General features: G+C 41.2%; 1 protein-coding gene across 1 annotated transcript in view; it reads right to left on the reverse strand.

The window, feature by feature from the left end:
- Positions 1 to 4677: 4677 nt before the first annotated feature.
- cubn (cubilin (intrinsic factor-cobalamin receptor)) overlaps positions 4678 to 18094 on the reverse strand; it is a 72376-nt gene continuing 58959 nt past the window's right edge. The window contains exons 51-67 of the mRNA XM_086181332.1: positions 17913 to 18062; positions 17716 to 17837; positions 16560 to 16785; positions 16210 to 16397; positions 14645 to 14801; positions 14327 to 14476; positions 13181 to 13366; positions 12782 to 12911; positions 12015 to 12232; positions 10772 to 10971; positions 10487 to 10649; positions 8850 to 9058; positions 8133 to 8277; positions 7438 to 7619; positions 6937 to 7102; positions 5494 to 5729; positions 4678 to 4785 (exon numbers count right to left, since the gene is read on the reverse strand). Coding sequence (XP_086037458.1) covers positions 4678 to 4785; positions 5494 to 5729; positions 6937 to 7102; positions 7438 to 7619; positions 8133 to 8277; positions 8850 to 9058; positions 10487 to 10649; positions 10772 to 10971; positions 12015 to 12232; positions 12782 to 12911; positions 13181 to 13366; positions 14327 to 14476; positions 14645 to 14801; positions 16210 to 16397; positions 16560 to 16785; positions 17716 to 17837; positions 17913 to 18062 — 2936 coding nt within the window. The remainder of the gene's footprint in view (positions 4786 to 5493; positions 5730 to 6936; positions 7103 to 7437; positions 7620 to 8132; positions 8278 to 8849; positions 9059 to 10486; positions 10650 to 10771; positions 10972 to 12014; positions 12233 to 12781; positions 12912 to 13180; positions 13367 to 14326; positions 14477 to 14644; positions 14802 to 16209; positions 16398 to 16559; positions 16786 to 17715; positions 17838 to 17912; positions 18063 to 18094) is intronic.

An 18094-nucleotide genomic window follows, 5' to 3' on the forward strand; every position in this document is an offset into this window, starting at 1 on the left:
CAGCCAGAAGAAAGAACACATTCATACATATATAGACTAAATGACATTGCATGAAAACTCACCAAACAGTGGACATCTATCTGTAATGGATTAACTGCTTTAAATCCTGCATCCTCAGGTTTAGCTCCCTTTACTCTGAGTAGCACCACAAGCACTGCAGCCCTTTTGGTTCTCCTCTGCTTTTCAGGTACCTCATCCCCCTCCCTATGAGGTTGGAACAGTGACAAAAATCACTCATGCATATCATGTGCATCTTGTTTTGGCGAGCACTTTCAAAGCACTCAAGAGCCGCGCACGGATTTTTCTGCTCACAAATCCTTCCCCTGTGTTCTCACAGGGCTATGCTCTGCTCACACTCCAGTTGGTTTCTTTAGTGGGCGGTTTTTGTCAGTGAAATGGATGGGTTTTGTCATTAATGGGGTGGACCTGAGGGCATGCCAATCACCACTGTATCCCTGAATATAATCAGTTGCGTGACTCCTCCAGTTGGACAGCAAGTAATGGTAACACCATCCTCTTAAATGCTAACAGAATTACAATTTAGTCAGCAGCATACCAGCTCAAATAATCTGATGTTACTGACCCCAGTATAGTGGCTGGGAATCTGCTATCCCTCTTCAGTTATAATGGCCAATAATAAAAGACTAGGACATAATAGAAAAGTATGACCAACATTTATCATTCATGAGAATAAAAAGATGTATGCACCAGATTTAGCAGAGATTCCTGAATGAGCGCAGTTTTGCATTTTTACAAGGAATCTGAACATGAATGGCTTTTAAATGCACATGCTGGAGTTAACTAAAGCACTGATTTACAGATCCAATTTAAAACCAGTCCATATGAAAGCCCAAGTTTGAGAAACAGGAGGGGCTTCACAAGGGCCACTGGGGCCAAACTCCTAATTTTTTACCCATTGAAATTTAAAAAGTTCACGGCCATCCAGGCTTTGATGTTTTCAAGAGATGACAGAAGTTGTGTGAGGGAGAAGCCAGTTTCCTTTTTAAGCGGGACATATATCTGACTGTCGTCAGCATAATAATGGAAAGAGATGCCATGCTTTCTCGGGATGAAGCACAGAGGCAGTAAATACAAAGAGAAAAGCAGGGACCCTAAAATTGACCCCTATGGAACTCCATACAACAGTGGAGCAGAGCTGGACTCCAAATTTCCAAGGCTTACCTTCATAATTCTCTCAGCCAGATAAGATTTGAACCACTCCATTGCAGTATCAGAAATGCCCACTAGATGATGCATTCGAGCTACTCGGGTGCTGTGGTCCACAGTGTCAAATACTGTTGTTAGGTCCAACAGAATTCCATGGTTACCAGAGTCATTAGCCAGGAGAAAATTGTGAAAAACTCGTAATAAAGCTGACTCAGTGCAATGCAGTTTTAAAGCCAGATTGAAAGACCTCCAGGACATTGTGCTCATCCAGAAAAGACTTTAACTGAGCATGAACAACTTTCTCCAAGATTTTAAACATAAAAGGCAGCTTGGAGATGGGCCTAAAATTGGCCAGCACACTGAACTCAAGGCCAGGATTCTTAAGTAGGAGTTACATGTTTAAAACTCATAGGAACAACACCAAAAGACAGACTGCTGGTAATGTTAGCAAAGATCATCTGGCCTATACGAGGAAAAACCTCTCTAAAGAAATGAGGAGAAACATCACAGTGAGAACCTGATGGCTTTGTATGGAATAGAAATCAAACACTATATGCAATCATGATCCATCCATCCATTTTCTTCCAATTCTCCTGTTAACAGTTGCGGGGGGTTGGTGCCTATCCCATCACAGCTACCTTTCAGTAAGAGACGGGGTACACCCTGGACGGCTCTCCAGTCCATTGCAGGGCCAGTTTATTTAGACAGACAACCATTCGTTCTCACAGCCACACTTATGGTCAATTTAGAGTATCCTGTTAGCCTAGTCCCCTCTTGCATGTCTTTGGGCTGTGGGAGGAACCCAGAGAACCCACGCAGGCACAGGGAGAACATGCAGACTCCACACAGAAAGATTCCATCCCCAAGCCGGGACTCAAACCTGGAACCGTCTTGCTGTAAGGCAACAGTGCTAACCAATGCACCACCCCGTGTTGAAAGTTATTAGGGCCTGAGCCCGGAGGTCCTCCGGGGCGAAGACCCTATTATGTTTGCTCGACACACTCACCACTTCAAAAGTTAATTTGAGCCCCTTAACATGCTCAAAAACTCACCAAATTTGGTACACACATCGGGTGCGGCTAAAAATGCGATAATTTAAAGAAAAGTAGTACTCTTTTCAATAGCACCACCTACATACGCAAAAAAAAAACACGCCACGCCCGGAAGGAATGTTCCACAGACATGGGACCAACACCGTTTTATTCGTCTCATCAAGACGGACAAATCATACAAGACACCCCTGACCTAACTCTAACAGGACATCCACAATTTGGACACAAATGTCCAATTTTGGACGATTTTGCGCCCCGAACAAATGCTATCTCCTCCTAGGGCGTTCATGCTATCGCTTCCAAAACTTATTACATGACTCTCCTAACTCTGCTGATTAAAAGTTGTTAAGAGTTTTTATAGAGGGTAAACGGTTTGGGTTTTATAAGCCCTCAAAGTGGGGGAGACACTTTTTACACTTTTCACCTTACAATGAAAACCAATGGGGCACCTGTCTGCTCTCATGGTACATACTCTCAAACACTCGCTTCTCACATGTAAACTAAACTCACACAGCTTCAAAATACACTCCACTGTATTCCTGACAAAAATCCCTACAAAAATATGGTATTAAGTGTCACTTTTGACCAACGTATGCCGACTTATTCAGCTTTTCAACACTCCAATTCTGGTGCTCCTCCTCTCTCTCCACTCTAGCACAGATCAAAGACAGAGCAGCGGGGGAGGGGTTCTTAAAGGGCCAGCTCTCAGCTCTGCTCTCAGTATGTGATCAGACTCAGGCTTCTAACTCCTCAACTACAAGGCCCAGGGATTTGCCAATTACACCGTTGGATTCGGGCCGGCGATTGTAACCTGGCCGCAAGATCGTGGAGGCTCAGGCCCTAACAACGCTGCTTGCAGCTTTAATTAAATTTTATTATGCGAAATATTACACATGACATGGAAGTTACGATAGTCCTAAGGTTATATATCAGCAGCTGGAAGTCTTCACCAATGTTCTTGCATGCTTCTTCAAATCTGAACACCTGAACCTGATGCAACGCACTGGCCAGTCTTGACTTTGACAACAAACCTCTCTGTGAGAGAGATGCATGTGTGGGACGGCAGGCTGATCAATTCAGGGTGGCAAATCCACAACATCCTATCATTACTAATTATATACTGTTGTTCTCATGATACATTTTATACATCTGGTGGATTTGTATGACTACTGTATATGTACAGTGGTTGTTGTTAATCACTATTTCAGCTGCGTCCTCCATTCCTCCAAGAAGTCTCCAGGGCATACATTTACATGTGCCAATTCTCTGCAGAAAAAGCTGCCCTTGCAGAGCTAGACCCTGTAGGTTTGTTTGCCATGGATCCAGTGTTCAAGGGAACTCTCAAAATATCCAGGCCATGTTCATCTTCCATGGCCCCTTCATAAAATCATCATTCAATCTAATGGGAAACATCACTGATCCAAGAAGCACCAGCCTGAATGTTGCCATCCAGACAGTGAAGCACACTTTGGAGTTCAGGAGGTGGACATGTTCCACAGAGAAGTTGTCAAGTTTGGGGCAGCATCAATAATTTGGCAGGAACAAGAGACAAGGCCCAGTGACAAAGTCATAGGATGGAATTTGACTTCAAGCCATCCACAAGCACTGCAGAGAAAAGGATGTAAGTGGTTTTGTGTCAAGAAAGATGCATATTTCCAAAAGGGGAAAAGAGCACTTCACAGACTTGTACAGGCCAAAAGACTGAAATAAGCTTTGGGTCTCCAGCCACAACTTGGTGCCCAATACTGCAGGGCTGAAAGACTTTTCTCCTTGATTAGTTGAGAAAGTTTACGCTTAAGTTTGTCATGTTCAGTCATGAGAGTTCTGTCATTGCTGCATGTCATCTGATTTGCATAAAATACAAGTCCTGTCAACTTGCCAAAAATACATTTGAAATTTTGATTTTTGGAAAGAAACATTGTTTTTTCATAATTTTGTAGGAGTTTTTTGTGTGTTATGTTGGGGGGAGGGTTTGTGCTTTGTGCATTGCAGTGCACACCAGTCCATTGCTGGGCCATCAGGAGCAATTAGTTCAGTATCTTGCTCAAGGATACTTTGACATGGTTACCGGGGAAGTGAGAATCAAACCAGTGACCCATTGGTTGCCAGACAGCCATGCAACCTCTTTGCCATTCTGCCCTCTAACATGTTTAATTTATAGCTTTTGAAATATTTTTAAGATGAACAAGTCAAACATTTGTGGTTTTCTGGTTTTGGACAGTTGAAGCACCAAAACAATGAAATGAAAACACAAATGACTGATGACAACATTTTTGTACCTCTAAAACAATACATTTATTATTAAAGAAAAGCATTACCATTTATATTGATTCAGATCAAAAAATTGATGATGCACAGAAGACGATAAATTTCCCAACATGATTAGGAAGTCAATGAACTACTGTCCATGTGTGTGTGTGTGTGTGTGTGTGTGTGTGTGTGAGAGAGAGGTGTTCCATCAGCTGTTCCAGGTAAGTCTGAACCCAGATGGCAGGTAGGCATACTGGGCTTGGAAAACGATGTAGACTTTGTTGGAGGAGGCTGTGAATGGTGCAATATTGGTTCCCTAAACAAACACAGAGAGGAAAAAATTTAATATATTCAGAGATCACTTACAGTCCTTGCTGCCCACATTTCCAAACAGCTCTTCACTGCATATCTACTTGATGTATTGCAAACAACGATACTGAAGGGTAAAGTTATCTGGACAACAGTTTAGAAATGTTTTATAGCGTGTTAATAGTGTGATACATACAAGTTTAACAAATCATTAATTCAGTTAATTAACCATCCATTTTCTACCCCTTATCTTGTTAAGGGTGGCGGGGGGGGGGGGGGCGTTTGGAGAATATCACAGCTGCCTTTCGGTAAGAGGCAGGATTCTCCCTGGACGGGTCACCAGTCCATTGCAGGGCCAACATATATGACACAAAACCATTCACTGTTACAGCCACACCTACAGTCAATTTAGAGTATCAATCAGCCTAGTCCCCTCTTGATGTCCTTGGACTGTGGGAGGAAGCCAGAGTACCTGGAGAGAACCCATGCTAGCACAAGGGGAACATACAGACTCCACACAGAAAGGCCCTGTGCTCAAGGCAAGGCTCAAATCTGAAACAGTCTTGCTGTGAGGCGACAGTGCCAACCACCAAGCCCTGAGTTAATTATTTGCCTTCAAATGTCTAAACCATAACTAAAATCATCTCTGATAGGTTTTTTTTTTATTGCCTTCATTTCATTTCCAGAGGTTTGTGTGCCTTTTTGAGTTACATACCACTCCACAATAAGGTCCTACAAGTGGTGAGGAGGTGTCAGGACCATCATACAGCTTCAAGAAGTTGATCTGGCAATCTCCAGGGTCATCAATACTGATCTGGGTGAAGGTGAGGGTCACCACACGCCCTCTGGGTGCCTGGATAACCCATTCACAGTGTGTATTGTTGGGATAGGTGCCTGGGTAGCTGGGACTTGCAAATGTCCCATGGTCACCATAAAGAGTTCCACCACACCCTAGTAAACATAAATATATCAGACAAAGATGCTTTATCGAAGCAAGAAGCAAGGTAAGCCAAATCATGTCTTGAGGGTAGGACAGTGAGATTTTAAATACAGAAAACCTAAAACGAGTATATGAGGGAGCACACCTGCCCCACGGTATCTTATTTTATAACAATTTCAATATAAAACTGGATGGGGTATCTGTCACATCTAGCATTTCATTCTCGTAATATTACTCAACTACCCCTGTAATAAAAATGTCACATAACACAAAATCCTCCAGGCATATGAGAGATATTTATGTTTGTAGATCACTAATCCAGTATGGTTGCCACAGGAATTTGACAACAGTGACAAAAGGACAGGGATCCAGCTTAGACCAGACTGAAAACATTTAGTGGGAATCATTAAAAACACTCTGGAAGAGGAAAACAGCACAATTCATACATTCTTCCTGTGGTAGTGCTGTATCAGCTCCATTGCTGGGATATTTGTCAATGTTGTTTTAATAATGTAGTTATTACTAACAGACTGATGTAAAATAATTTTCTTTAGGGTGAGGTTTTTTTCTCCAATGCCTATACATATTTTCATATAGTATGTTGTATTAATATGTAAATATACATGTTTTGGTTACATTTAAAGGACAAAGTGTTTCTGCTTGTGAAAACATATGCAAAAGTAATCACTCTCTGTTACCAGGACTCCTTAGTCCTGCCTCTGCTTCCTGTAACAGTTCTTATGGGTCAACAGCATCACATGACACGCAACGGCACTGTCAACAATGAACAGTGGTAAGCAAGCTAAAAAAAATGATGAAACCTCACAAATTAAAAAATACATCATAGAATTATACTGCAAAGACTGCTGAAAGTCTCTGAAGTTCCAGGTAGGATTATAAAACTTTTGAGAGGGAGATATTCACGAGACTGAAAATAGCAAAGCAGTCAGCTTCCAGGAGTATTTACTAAAAGTAAATTAGATAATCATGTTACTCAAAAAAATAAAGCGATGATTAAAACAAACAAACAAGTATACTCACCCCACTTCGGGGGGGGGGGGGGGGGGGGTAACGTGTTACTTGACACAGTAGCCAAAATAAAATTACCAACTTTTTATCAGAAAGACTATATTAGCCTACCCCCAACACTGAGCATGAGCAACTCATACGTGTCCCATTGAAAATTTAAATCATTTCTATTAACAGCTCAGTTCTGACCATGAGGGGACGACGTCCATGTGGCCTCAAAGCCATCCCGGGCATATGTGTAGTCACTCTTGAAATGTAGATACAGCAGGTTGGATTCTGGGAAGATGGGGTTGGGCAGGGTGTTGCCACAGAACCGACTGATCAGTGGTGAATCTGCAGCACTACCATTACGGATCTAGGAGAAAAAACAAGACACGGCTTGCATTCAGTGGGAGAGAGTATTTGCCGTATATGAAGATTATTCATTACAAAAATTTGAGAAATGAAACCGTTAAACATCCACACATCCCTCTATGTTCCATATTATATGTTGTTTTTACAGTATAAAATATTCTGCCCAATAGCTTTTTACATATCTTTTGTCTACATTCTTCGAGTAATTAATATTAAATGAAATTACCTCAGTTAAAACTAACTGTTTCCAATCAGGACACAATATTTTTTCCTGATTTTTCTGCATAAAATACATACATACAACATACACAATGACAGTCTTTGCAGGTGTATTACCTCCAGGAAGTCAAATTCACAGTTGGTGTGGCTCTCAATGTCAAAGCTGTTAAAGAAGAGTGAGATGTAGCTACTTTGTGGTGCCTTTAGGATAATGATGCAGTCCATGTTATGGGGGTAGATGTCAGGCCAGCCTGGACTCTTTAAGTAGCCATATTCCTGTTCATACGTTCGACTACAGCCTGGAAAAACAAGAGCAAAGCATTTAGCTGAGGCCAGGTTCCTCACTTCCTGTCATGCCTGTATCTCTAAAACATCATTTGAAGTTTCATTGAGACTATTTTCTGACGTAAAAGAGTCAGCATATATTACACATTGATATGTTAAGTTATGATGAATTTATATATATATATATATATAAATATATTGTTGAGTTCTATACTTCTACTCCGCGAAATGTTTCTAAAAATGTTAAGTCAGCATATTCATGAAGTACTTTTTTTGTCTTATTGTTTTGACCAAGAAACCCAGCACAGAGCAACCTCATGTTTGGACATAATCCAGGTACTATATGGAGCATTTTAACAACAGAAATACATGGGAAGCAATAAGTGTTCATCATTGATCACCTGATGCCCCTGTTATATGTCAGCTTTTACGTTTCCTCAATGCTCAATTATCCGTTGTACAATTCTGCATTTACACAACATGAAGACGGTACTCTACATGATGTTTTGTTCTTTCTTCTCTCTCACCAGCAGTCTGAAAGGTGAGGCTCAGCCCATTTCCTGTCATGAAGGTGTCTGATTTGAAGTGCACAAGAATGGTTCTGCTGTAGCTGTAGAAGTCTGGCAGATGATCATCAGATGCACAAAACTTGTGTGACTGTCCATAGTCGCCCTGAAAACACCAGAATTTCCTCATTCATAGCACATCTTATAATATTGCTAGTGTGCAAATTAACCATCCTACTGTGATTGTGACAACAAGGCTGCGGAAAAAGATGGTTCTCATTCATCTCACATGGGCCCATTTGTTTTTTTTATATAATTGCTCATCATACAGCTCCTCCTGTCTGTCCACCTGTATATGTGTTCCTAACTCGTCATCTTCTCTGGAGCTTTTGTGCTTCCCCACTTCCCAGATCTTGTCCCCTTTCTCTCCCTCTTTATCTCTGCCGCTCTCTTTCCTTCTGTATATCCATCTTTCTCTATTGTCTAATTCTGCCCTGCTCTCCTGCTCTCTTTCCCCCCAGCTGGTCAAAGAAGATGACCGTTCCCATTGAGTCTGGATCTGCTTGATGTTCCTGCCTGTTAAAAGGAGGGTTTTCATTGCCGCTGTTGCGGGATGTGCTTGCTCGACCTGTTCTACTTGTAAAGTGTCATGAGATAACTTTTGTCATGATTTGGTGCTATACAAATGCTGACTGGACTTGATTTGACTTTTTTCACTCAAACTCTTTCTGAACTCACCAGGGGCCAGTCCATCAGCTGCAGGTAGTTTGTGGAGCAACTCTGACTGGGCTGGAGGACAAATGTCTGGACTGACACTTTGATGGTTTCCTGGTCTGCAGCATCCAGGATCCAGCGACATGATGTGTAAGGAGGGTAGGCACTGGGGAAGGAGGGTGAGGTCAGGGTCTGAATGTTGCTTGTGGCATTAAGAGTTCCACCACACATCACTGTTGGGAAGCACACACAATGAGGAGGTTTAGGACATAAATAGGTAATAGAGTACAGTTGCTGCATGTTTCTAATGACTTCTGAGTCATGGAGGACTTTTTAGGTTTTTTCCTGTTAGTATAAATATTATGTTTGTGGGTAAAATATTCAAATATAATATTCAAATATAAAAGAGACCTTCCTCTCACAGAGGTCTCCATTCTCCTCTGACCTCTGGCATCAACAAGGCATTTTCGCCCACAGAACTGCCGCTCACTGGATATTTTCTCTTTTTCGGACCATTCTCTGTAAACCCTAGAGATGGTTGAGTTAGAAAATCCCAGTAGATCAGCAATTTCTGAAATACTCCGACCAGCCCGTCTGGCACCAACAACCACGTCACGTCCAAAGTCACTTAAATCACCTCACTACCCCATTCTGATGCTTGGTTTGAACTGCAGCAGATTGTCTTGACCATGTCTACATGCTTAAATGCATTGAGTTGCTGCCACTTGATTGGCTGATTAGTAATTTGCATTAACGAGCAGTTGGACAGGTGTGCCTAATAAAGTGGCCAGTGAGTGTATATCATGCTAAGAGGCGATGCCCTCCATTACAGGAAATTCTGACAGCAACAAAGGCAGAACTGTTCTCTCATTCATTATAGCAAGAAAATCCTAACTGGGTGGTGCAAACTCCACACAGAGAGATGCTTCTTGCTGTGAGGCAACAGTGCTAACCACTGCACCACTATGCCGCCTCACTACGAACACCACTTCTTGTAAAGCAACTATAACCCACAATGCACTGCTATATCCACATCATTCCCTATTTCTCTGTTTTCTCTTTAAAACCAGGACCTATCCTACCTTTGGTATTTTGGGTACCATAGACAAACAGGTAACCATGTGTTTTTCTTAACTTGCTACCCAAGCGTTGTTTCTTTTGACATAACATTGACATAACAAATCAGGTTTGTGATTTGCTGAATTTACCATTTTTGTCATGGCAGCTGTAAAGCTGACATTACAGAAATATGGGCATATGTAATATGAAAGGAGAAATGCATCACTAACTATAAAATGTCATGATGTGACAAGGTAATATAATATGTAACAATGAAAAAATATAAGCTTTAGAACCTAACAGGTGCTGGAAGAAGCATAACCCTTTAGCCCTTTGTTTTGATAGAAGACTGATCAAATAGTGCCTTGTATCTCCTTATATGAAAGAATATTCCCTCTAAAGCTAAGTTAACTTTATTACTATTATATTAATTTAATTTGCAATATTTTTTTCATAATACCTAACTGCTTTTTCATCAGTCACTGGAACCTGTTTAATATAAATATTAAATGTGGGCCTTTCATCTGAGGATAGAAACTCAATCTGTGACTGAAGCAGCCTTTTTAAAAAAAAAATTAAAACCTGAGGAGAATGTGACTTACATGGCACAGCTCTGTATGTCGCATTAAAGCCTCCTCTCTGTACTGAGCTGTCAGTGATAAAGTGAACTGTGAGGAAGTTTCCACTTGATATAAAAAAGGCGGGGATGGAGTTTCCACAGAATGTCCCAACCAGAGGAAAGTTCACATTGTCCCCATCATACACCTGATTGAAATACACATTGAAGATATTGGTAAGATACTCATGATATTTAGCAAAATATCAGTATCACAATATCAGTATGACATATGTGTCTTTTTTAAATGGAATTAAATGGTGGTCTTTACTTTGACGTAGTCGTAGCGGCAAGTGGAGGAGCTCTCAAGATCAAAGGAGCTGAAGGTCAGGTTGACCGCCTTGTTGACTGGCATCTCAATGGTCCATAAACAGTTCATCCTGGGTTCATAGCGCCCATCAAGATTTGGATCAGGAGAACCAAACATGCCCATGGGCATTGACAGATAGCCCCCACATCCCTGTGCTGGACCTGCACCAAAGTCATTCGGGGAAAAAAAAGCAAACAAAATCATTTAAGCACTTCTTCAGTGCTATAATATATCAGTACAGTATACTACATCAGTAGTTCATGAGAGGTTCAAGGTACTACTTTGAGAATCCAGTGTGCACTTATACTACCATAGGCCCCAAACTGTGTCTACACAAACATATGCAGATATCCATTGCAACAGGAATATTTTCATGTATAAAAATTTATGTAATTTGTTCTTGTATTTGGAATTCACGTTAATTTTGTATTCTTTTTTGCAAAGTCTCTCAGACATACTCAGTGGTAGGCTATACCTTCACTACATGCCAGTAAAACAAGAAAAGATGCATGAATTTATGTTGTTGTATGGACTTGTTGACTTGGACTTAATTTTCAATTGGAGGAACAAGCTATAATACTGACTGGAATACTGACAAAATAAGAAGAGAATGCGGTGTCATGTAGGTGTTTTTATTTTAGCTATATGCTCATGACTGTAGCTGTACACAGAACAATCTGGATGCAGGGACACAGACAAGACTGGTGGCAGAGGATTTCTTGGGGACTTTCATGGATTTAGACTGGATGCCAAACCTATGTATGCACCATTATCTTTCACTTTGGAAAAATCTACCAGTAAGTATGGACCTCCTACCACCACATCGATGATGAATAGTTTCCGTCACATTGATGACATGTTTCAACCCATTAAATTGATATAGGCAGCGTGGAGACACGTTTTTATTCACGTTGCTGTTTAATGTGGTCAGAATCAATTCCTGATCACCTCCAAAGATGCTTTGGCAGACTGAATCACAATCTGTCCTTAACTGTGTCAGGTTCATTTATACCTTCATGCAACCAAATGCTATCTGATTGGAATCTAATAAAAAAAAAAGCATTGTAATGCTAGGGTTAATGGGGCAAATGGGAAAAGGCTGAGATAAATGACAAAAATTGAGTCTTTTAAAGTATGGTAATGATGATTTGGAGTTGCTAATAATGGAAGCCGTTGGCTGACAATTATAATAACACTGATTTACCAAGCGTCTGACTGTAAGTAGCCCTCCACCCAATCCCATTCACTGTGGCATCAGTCCTGAAGACAATGAAGAGCTGGTTGGTGGAGGAGCGAAGATTAGGTGGGAGCACTGCACCACAGAACCTTCCTAGCAAAGGTGAAAAGGTGTCCGGTCCATCATACACTGCAACATAGTCATAGCGACAGGAAGAAGATGCCTCCAAGTGGAAGGTGTTAAACCTGTAAAGCAAGATGAAGGACATGTTTGATCTGGATATGAAATTCTGCTCATACTGTACATTTCCTCCATGGACCATGATTATTTCTGCACGTGGCTAGAATTTGCGGTCAAAGCCTGACCAGGGTGGGGGTCAGGGATGCCGTGTGCCCTGTCATTTTTAAAGGAAGTGCTGCATATCTTAGCAAAATTCATTCAGCCATTATCATGACTACACTATCTGCTCATTAGCACCACTGTATGGCCCATCTGTGCAACACGGCCATTCATCATTATCATCGACATCATCATCAGATCACCATACATACATTTCAAACATAAATCAACCTCAGAACAACATTTTTCTATGTCATCTGAAAATATTTCTGTCATTTTCTGCTGTGCCCAACCTGGACAGATGTCACACATGTGGCCTGAAATCCTTCTTGGCTACATCACATTCACTGGATATCAAGCCCATATTGATGTGATGAAATGATGTGTTAAAATGAATTAAATCCATTTTAAACAAAAGCACTAAGAGAGCATTTTACATTTCAAGATGGTCTTACTTGAGATCCACAATTCTGTCTGCTTGAACCATGATGCGGTAGGTACAGTTGATGTTGTGGTGGTAGTTGGTCATAGACAGTGCTGGACTGCTCACTGTCCCTGCTGTGTTGTTAAAGAAGCCACCACAAGCTAGAAATAATAAGAACACAAACATAGAAATGCATTGCATTGTTTGTTGGTTTGATTTGATTTTTCTTACAAGGGCAAAGAAATTGTTTAGCCTTTAAAATTTTGACTTTATTGTCCCCTTGGGGAAATTCTTTTCCATAGCGCTGTCTCCATTTCACATAGAATGGCCACCACAGCACAGACATAGACAGGATGTGGTGGGGACACAAACAGAGAAAGGTCTGTGCTGTCACAGCAAAGCATGCACCATTCTTCCAGTTTTTACTCACCAACGGCTCTATATTCTGCCATGTAGCCACTGTCTGAGATCACGGAGTCAGAGTAGAAGTTGAGCAACATGGGGCCAAAGGTGGAGAAGGGCCCTGGTATACTGCTACCACACAGAGTGGCAATAGGGGGGCCACTAGAAGCTAGACTGTAGATCTTCAGCCCATCATACATACAGGAAGAGTGTGCTGCAGATTAGAGACAGACAGATTAGAGCAAGAGTCACCAACTGTCCATCATAATGGACAGGTTGATCCTTAACACTAGAGGTGCATTAGGTCTAAAATATTTCTGACTGTCCTCAACCATGACCACGATAACCATATTTATGTGCTGTATGTGTCTGAGTCTGTAACTCTATGGAGAGGCAGTTAAAATGTGGTCACTTTCTCCTTCTCATGTCTTTTCACAAGAAGACAAGCAAAACTCTGAATTGAGTTTGGATTACAGCGTGACCTAGGTAAATCATCTCAGGTCAAAACACAAACGAGACCTTTATTGTTTCAAGTATGCACGCAACCTGCAGACCTGCTGTCATACACATTGTCAATTCCTCTTTGGAAAGTGATGTCTTCCCCAGTGCTTTTGAGCAAGCTCAGGTCACCATCAATCCTCAAAAAGCCCAATCCCAATGTAGCCCAGGCTGAAAATTACAACTCCATATGATTCGCAGAGTCCCTTTCTACTTTCAAGAGACAATTTAAGAGACAACGTGAAGTACTTTGTCGCACTTGTTAAGGCTGTCCCTCCAGTCCAAATTCTTGCTTGTGTTGTACATTGCTTTGGAAAAAAGCGTCTGCCAAATAAAATTGTAGAATTGTAGAATTTAATTTACAGAAGATGATAAGATTACAAATGAAATAATACCAATCTGTTTGTGTTTTTTATCATTTTGAGAGTTTGAAGGCTGTATATAGGTTGCTGGATAAAAAAACCCAAAACAACGCTTGATGAATTTGAGAAGGTACATCTAGAGTTTCTTTATTGACATTGTACGTGCCCTTGGTTTGAAAAAGGCAATCACAAAATAACTGATGGTAAGAGTAAGTGCACAATAACCAAAATTTAGTGAAGGACAACAGGGAAATTGTGTGACCATATCAAGGCAACAGTAGGGTATTTTTGTAAGTTTTTTTTTTTTTACTTGCCTTCTACCTGGAAAACCCGAAAGCTGATTATAATTACAGTCTGCTCTCCAGCATCTATGACGTAGTTGCACCTGGAGTTGTCAGGGTAGTCAGCTGGGTAGTATGGAGACACCAGACGACCACTGGAGGCAGTGAAGTTTGCGCCACACCCTGACAAACATAGACACCAAATTTTCTTAAAAAAGGCAACTTCATAACCTTCCCTTTCACTGTTCCCATCATCTAAGTTATGAATCTTATGTACCCTTGAATTAAAAAATATTAGTCAGAATAGTACAGAGTACATTTCAGATTCAAACTGATTGTCCTTGTTCTTACTGGTGCTAAAGGATGCCGAAAAACCTCTGCCTGGGGCTTCAGAGGCCTGGAAACGTGTTGTGATGATGTTATAAGGAGCGACGATGAGGCCTGGTGCCTCTGTGCCACAGCTTGTTGACAGCAGATTCTCAGGAGTTTGGGTCTGACCTGACCACACCTGCAGCAAGACATACATCAATTCTAAAACTGTTGTCAAATGACGACAGAGTTTTATGGATTATTCCTTTATGAAGGCTTTACACAATTTTACACTTTTTAATCTGAATAATTGTAAATAGTCCTGTCACAATTTATGTCATGCAGGTTACCTTAAGTACTATAGCGTTTCATCTCATGCTTTAACACCCGGATAGGTAAATATGTTGACCAATGACAAATTCAATTTTACACTCTTCATCTTAGGGCAGCGGGCTGCATGGTGGTGCAGTGGTTAGCACTGTGGCCTCACAGCAAGAAGGTTCCGGGTTCGAGTCCCGGCTCGGGCGTGGGATCTTTCTGTGTGGAGTTTGCATGTTCTCCCCATCCCTGCGTGGGTTCTCTCCGGGTACTCCAGCTTCCTTCCACAGTCCAAAGACATGCAATTTGGGGACTAGGCTGATTGGATTCTCTAAATTGACCGTAGGTATGAATGTGAGTGTGAATGGTTGTTCGTCTCTGTATGTCTCTGTATGTTGGCCCTGCGATGGACTGGCGACCTGTCCAGGGTGAACCCCGCCTCTCGCCCGTAGATGCTAGGATAGGCTCCAGCCCCCCCGCGACCCTTACTAGTAAGGAATAAGCGGAAGATGACGATGGATGGATGGATCTTAGGGCGGCACAGTGGTGCAGTGGTCAGCACTGTCGCCTCACAACAAGAAGGATGTGGGTTTGAGTCCCAGCTCAGGCACAGGATCTTTCTGTGTGGAGTCTGCATGTTCTCCCTGTTCCTGTGTGGGTTCTCTCTGGTACTCTGGGTCCTTCCACAGTCCAAAGACATGCAAGAAGGATACTAATTGGATACTCTAAATGGACCGTGGGTGTGGCTGTGAGTGTGAATGGTTGTCTGTTTATATGTGTTGGCCCTGCAATTGACTAGCGACTTGTCCAGGGTGTATCCTGCCTCTTCCCCGAAAGCCACTGGGATAAGCTCCAGCCCAATATATGAATCATATAATAATTATTAATTTTTTAACCCTATCTGTTAAAACTTGTCTCATTTATAGCATAGTATATATACTCAAACATCAACGTAAATTACATTGTGAATTTTGTCTCTAAATATATATAATAGTTATTATTTGTGTTTACTGTCCACATTTTGGGAATCAGTCCTGTTGGTTTTGATTGTCCTGTAATGCACTCAAAGTCAAATCATAATGCAGCGACACTATTTACAAAATGGTGCAAAGGGAAAGTTAGGCTTGTATAACCTTAGATTAATGCAGTAGTAACAAAGCTGTCTCTGTAACAGTTACAGTAACTCTTAACCAGCTGCTGTACCCTTCATAAAGTATCTGGGGTCTGTTTCTTCTCAGTGACCCCACCCATCATTGAACCTGTCTCCCTTTGCTGTTTGGTTCTAGTACCTTGACATAACTGTGTTGGCAGGTCCCAGAGCTGTCTGGAATCTGGAAATCACTGCCAAAGCTCATCTCCAGGTGGGATCCCTCATGAGCAATGATTTTCCAGGAGCATTCAGCATTGGCTGGGAAGTTCTGGGGATAGTTTGGAGACTTGATTGTTCCAGTATCAGCATGGATCACCCCTCCACAACCTGAAAAAATAAAATGTGTGACTACACAGCGCATATGTAAAATAATTAGAAATGTAAAGGTTGAACCGACTGACATCATCCTTCTCACTAAGTGTACCGCCGTCACAGCTAAATTTAGTGGCGTACATGTATTAGATGTCAGTTTGGCAAATGGGAACCCACCAGAGGAATCAGCAAACCAAGAGGCCAAAAAGCCTGCTCTGGAAACACTATGGTCAGCCAGGAAGACGACAGCAAGCTTGTTGGATCCTGACTGAATAGTTCCTGGGGATGTGGTTCCACAGTACTGGCCAATAACAGGTGCGCCAGGGGAACCTCCATTGAAGATGGTGAGAGAGTCCCAGCCACATGTAGAGTGGGGCTCCAAGTTAAAATAGGTGAAGGTTAGCTGCAGTAGGAAAGGAGCTTTTTAAGATAAGTTGAGTACACACATTTAATGATAAATTACATTTTTGTTTGTTCCATGAAAATCATTGCCACCTCTGTGGAGAGACACACATACACACAACATGAATACAAATACACAATCCTTTTGCTTTTTAGTACAAATCAAAGTTTTTGTGTACTTCTGAATATACGGCTGAATGAAGAGGAGGTGGATTATACATAAGTATATTATTTAAAAGGCGTTACACGTCTTCCTTTAGCCACTGAAATCATTTAAAGCAAAGCTCTCATTTACAATCATGTCAGTGAGATAAAGACATGACTAGGTGACATCTAGTAGTGGCTTGACACATGATCAGGGAGGCAAAATATGGACAATTTGTTCCACTTTGTAGTTAGGTCTATAAAGTATATTCCTAGATATTTTCAGTTTGTCTGTTTTCTGTAGTGGTTGAGTTATATTCGTCTTTTAAGAGTACTGAAGCAGCAAAACACACAGCATGGCTAAGTCAGAGTGGTTTTCAATTCAGTTATAAGAACAAATCTTTTTAAATCATGGTTTCAGGATTGATTTGTTTGTAAAAGGTGGGTTACATGAATTTTTCTCCAAGAGTAGTGAGCTCATAATATCATCTTTATTTAACAAATTTAATTCTTAATGTTATAAAGCTGTTTACAATACAGTAAATTTCAATTAAAGAGTATAAAGAACAGCTCCTTGAACTGAACCTTGAAACCCCTGTTTCTTGGAAAAAAATTTAGATTTGACAGGTCCTTTTGCTATGCACTGCTGCCTTTGTTGCTTTTGATCCATAAAATATATATGTAGTTTAAGCTTGTTGAGTCTTATAGAGAGACAATCTTTTAGAGGAGACATGATGATTAAAACACAAGAGACGGAGTTTAGTTAAAGCACTGAATCAGGATGTACCGTAATAGTATGGCCGACTGGAGCTTCTATCAGCCAAGCACAGCGACTGAGGCTGGGGTAGATGTCTGGGTAGTTAGGACTAGATAACAGTCCTCCCTCACCTGTCTGCCAGCCTCCACACTCTGAATACAAGGTAATGAAAACATTATGACTTTATATATACAACAAATACTAATGTCATAGTTACATATACTTACCAGAGAATAAGTATTTGGCCTTGAAGCCCAGGTCTCCCTGAGAAGCATCAGTCTGAAAATGGACCCAGAGCTCTGGAGTAAAGACCACAATTGGAATTCTGGGGGTGGTTTGCCCACAAAATTTAGCTAACAGCTCCCCATCTGAGTCACCTGAAAACAGAAAAGTGGACAGTTTAACAAAA

This window comes from Aulostomus chinensis, chromosome 16, assembly GCF_037954235.1.
Source record: "Aulostomus chinensis isolate RoL2024-O1b breed Wild chromosome 16, RoL_Achi_v1.0, whole genome shotgun sequence".
In the NCBI taxonomy this organism is placed as follows: Eukaryota; Metazoa; Chordata; class Actinopteri; order Syngnathiformes; family Aulostomidae; genus Aulostomus; species Aulostomus chinensis.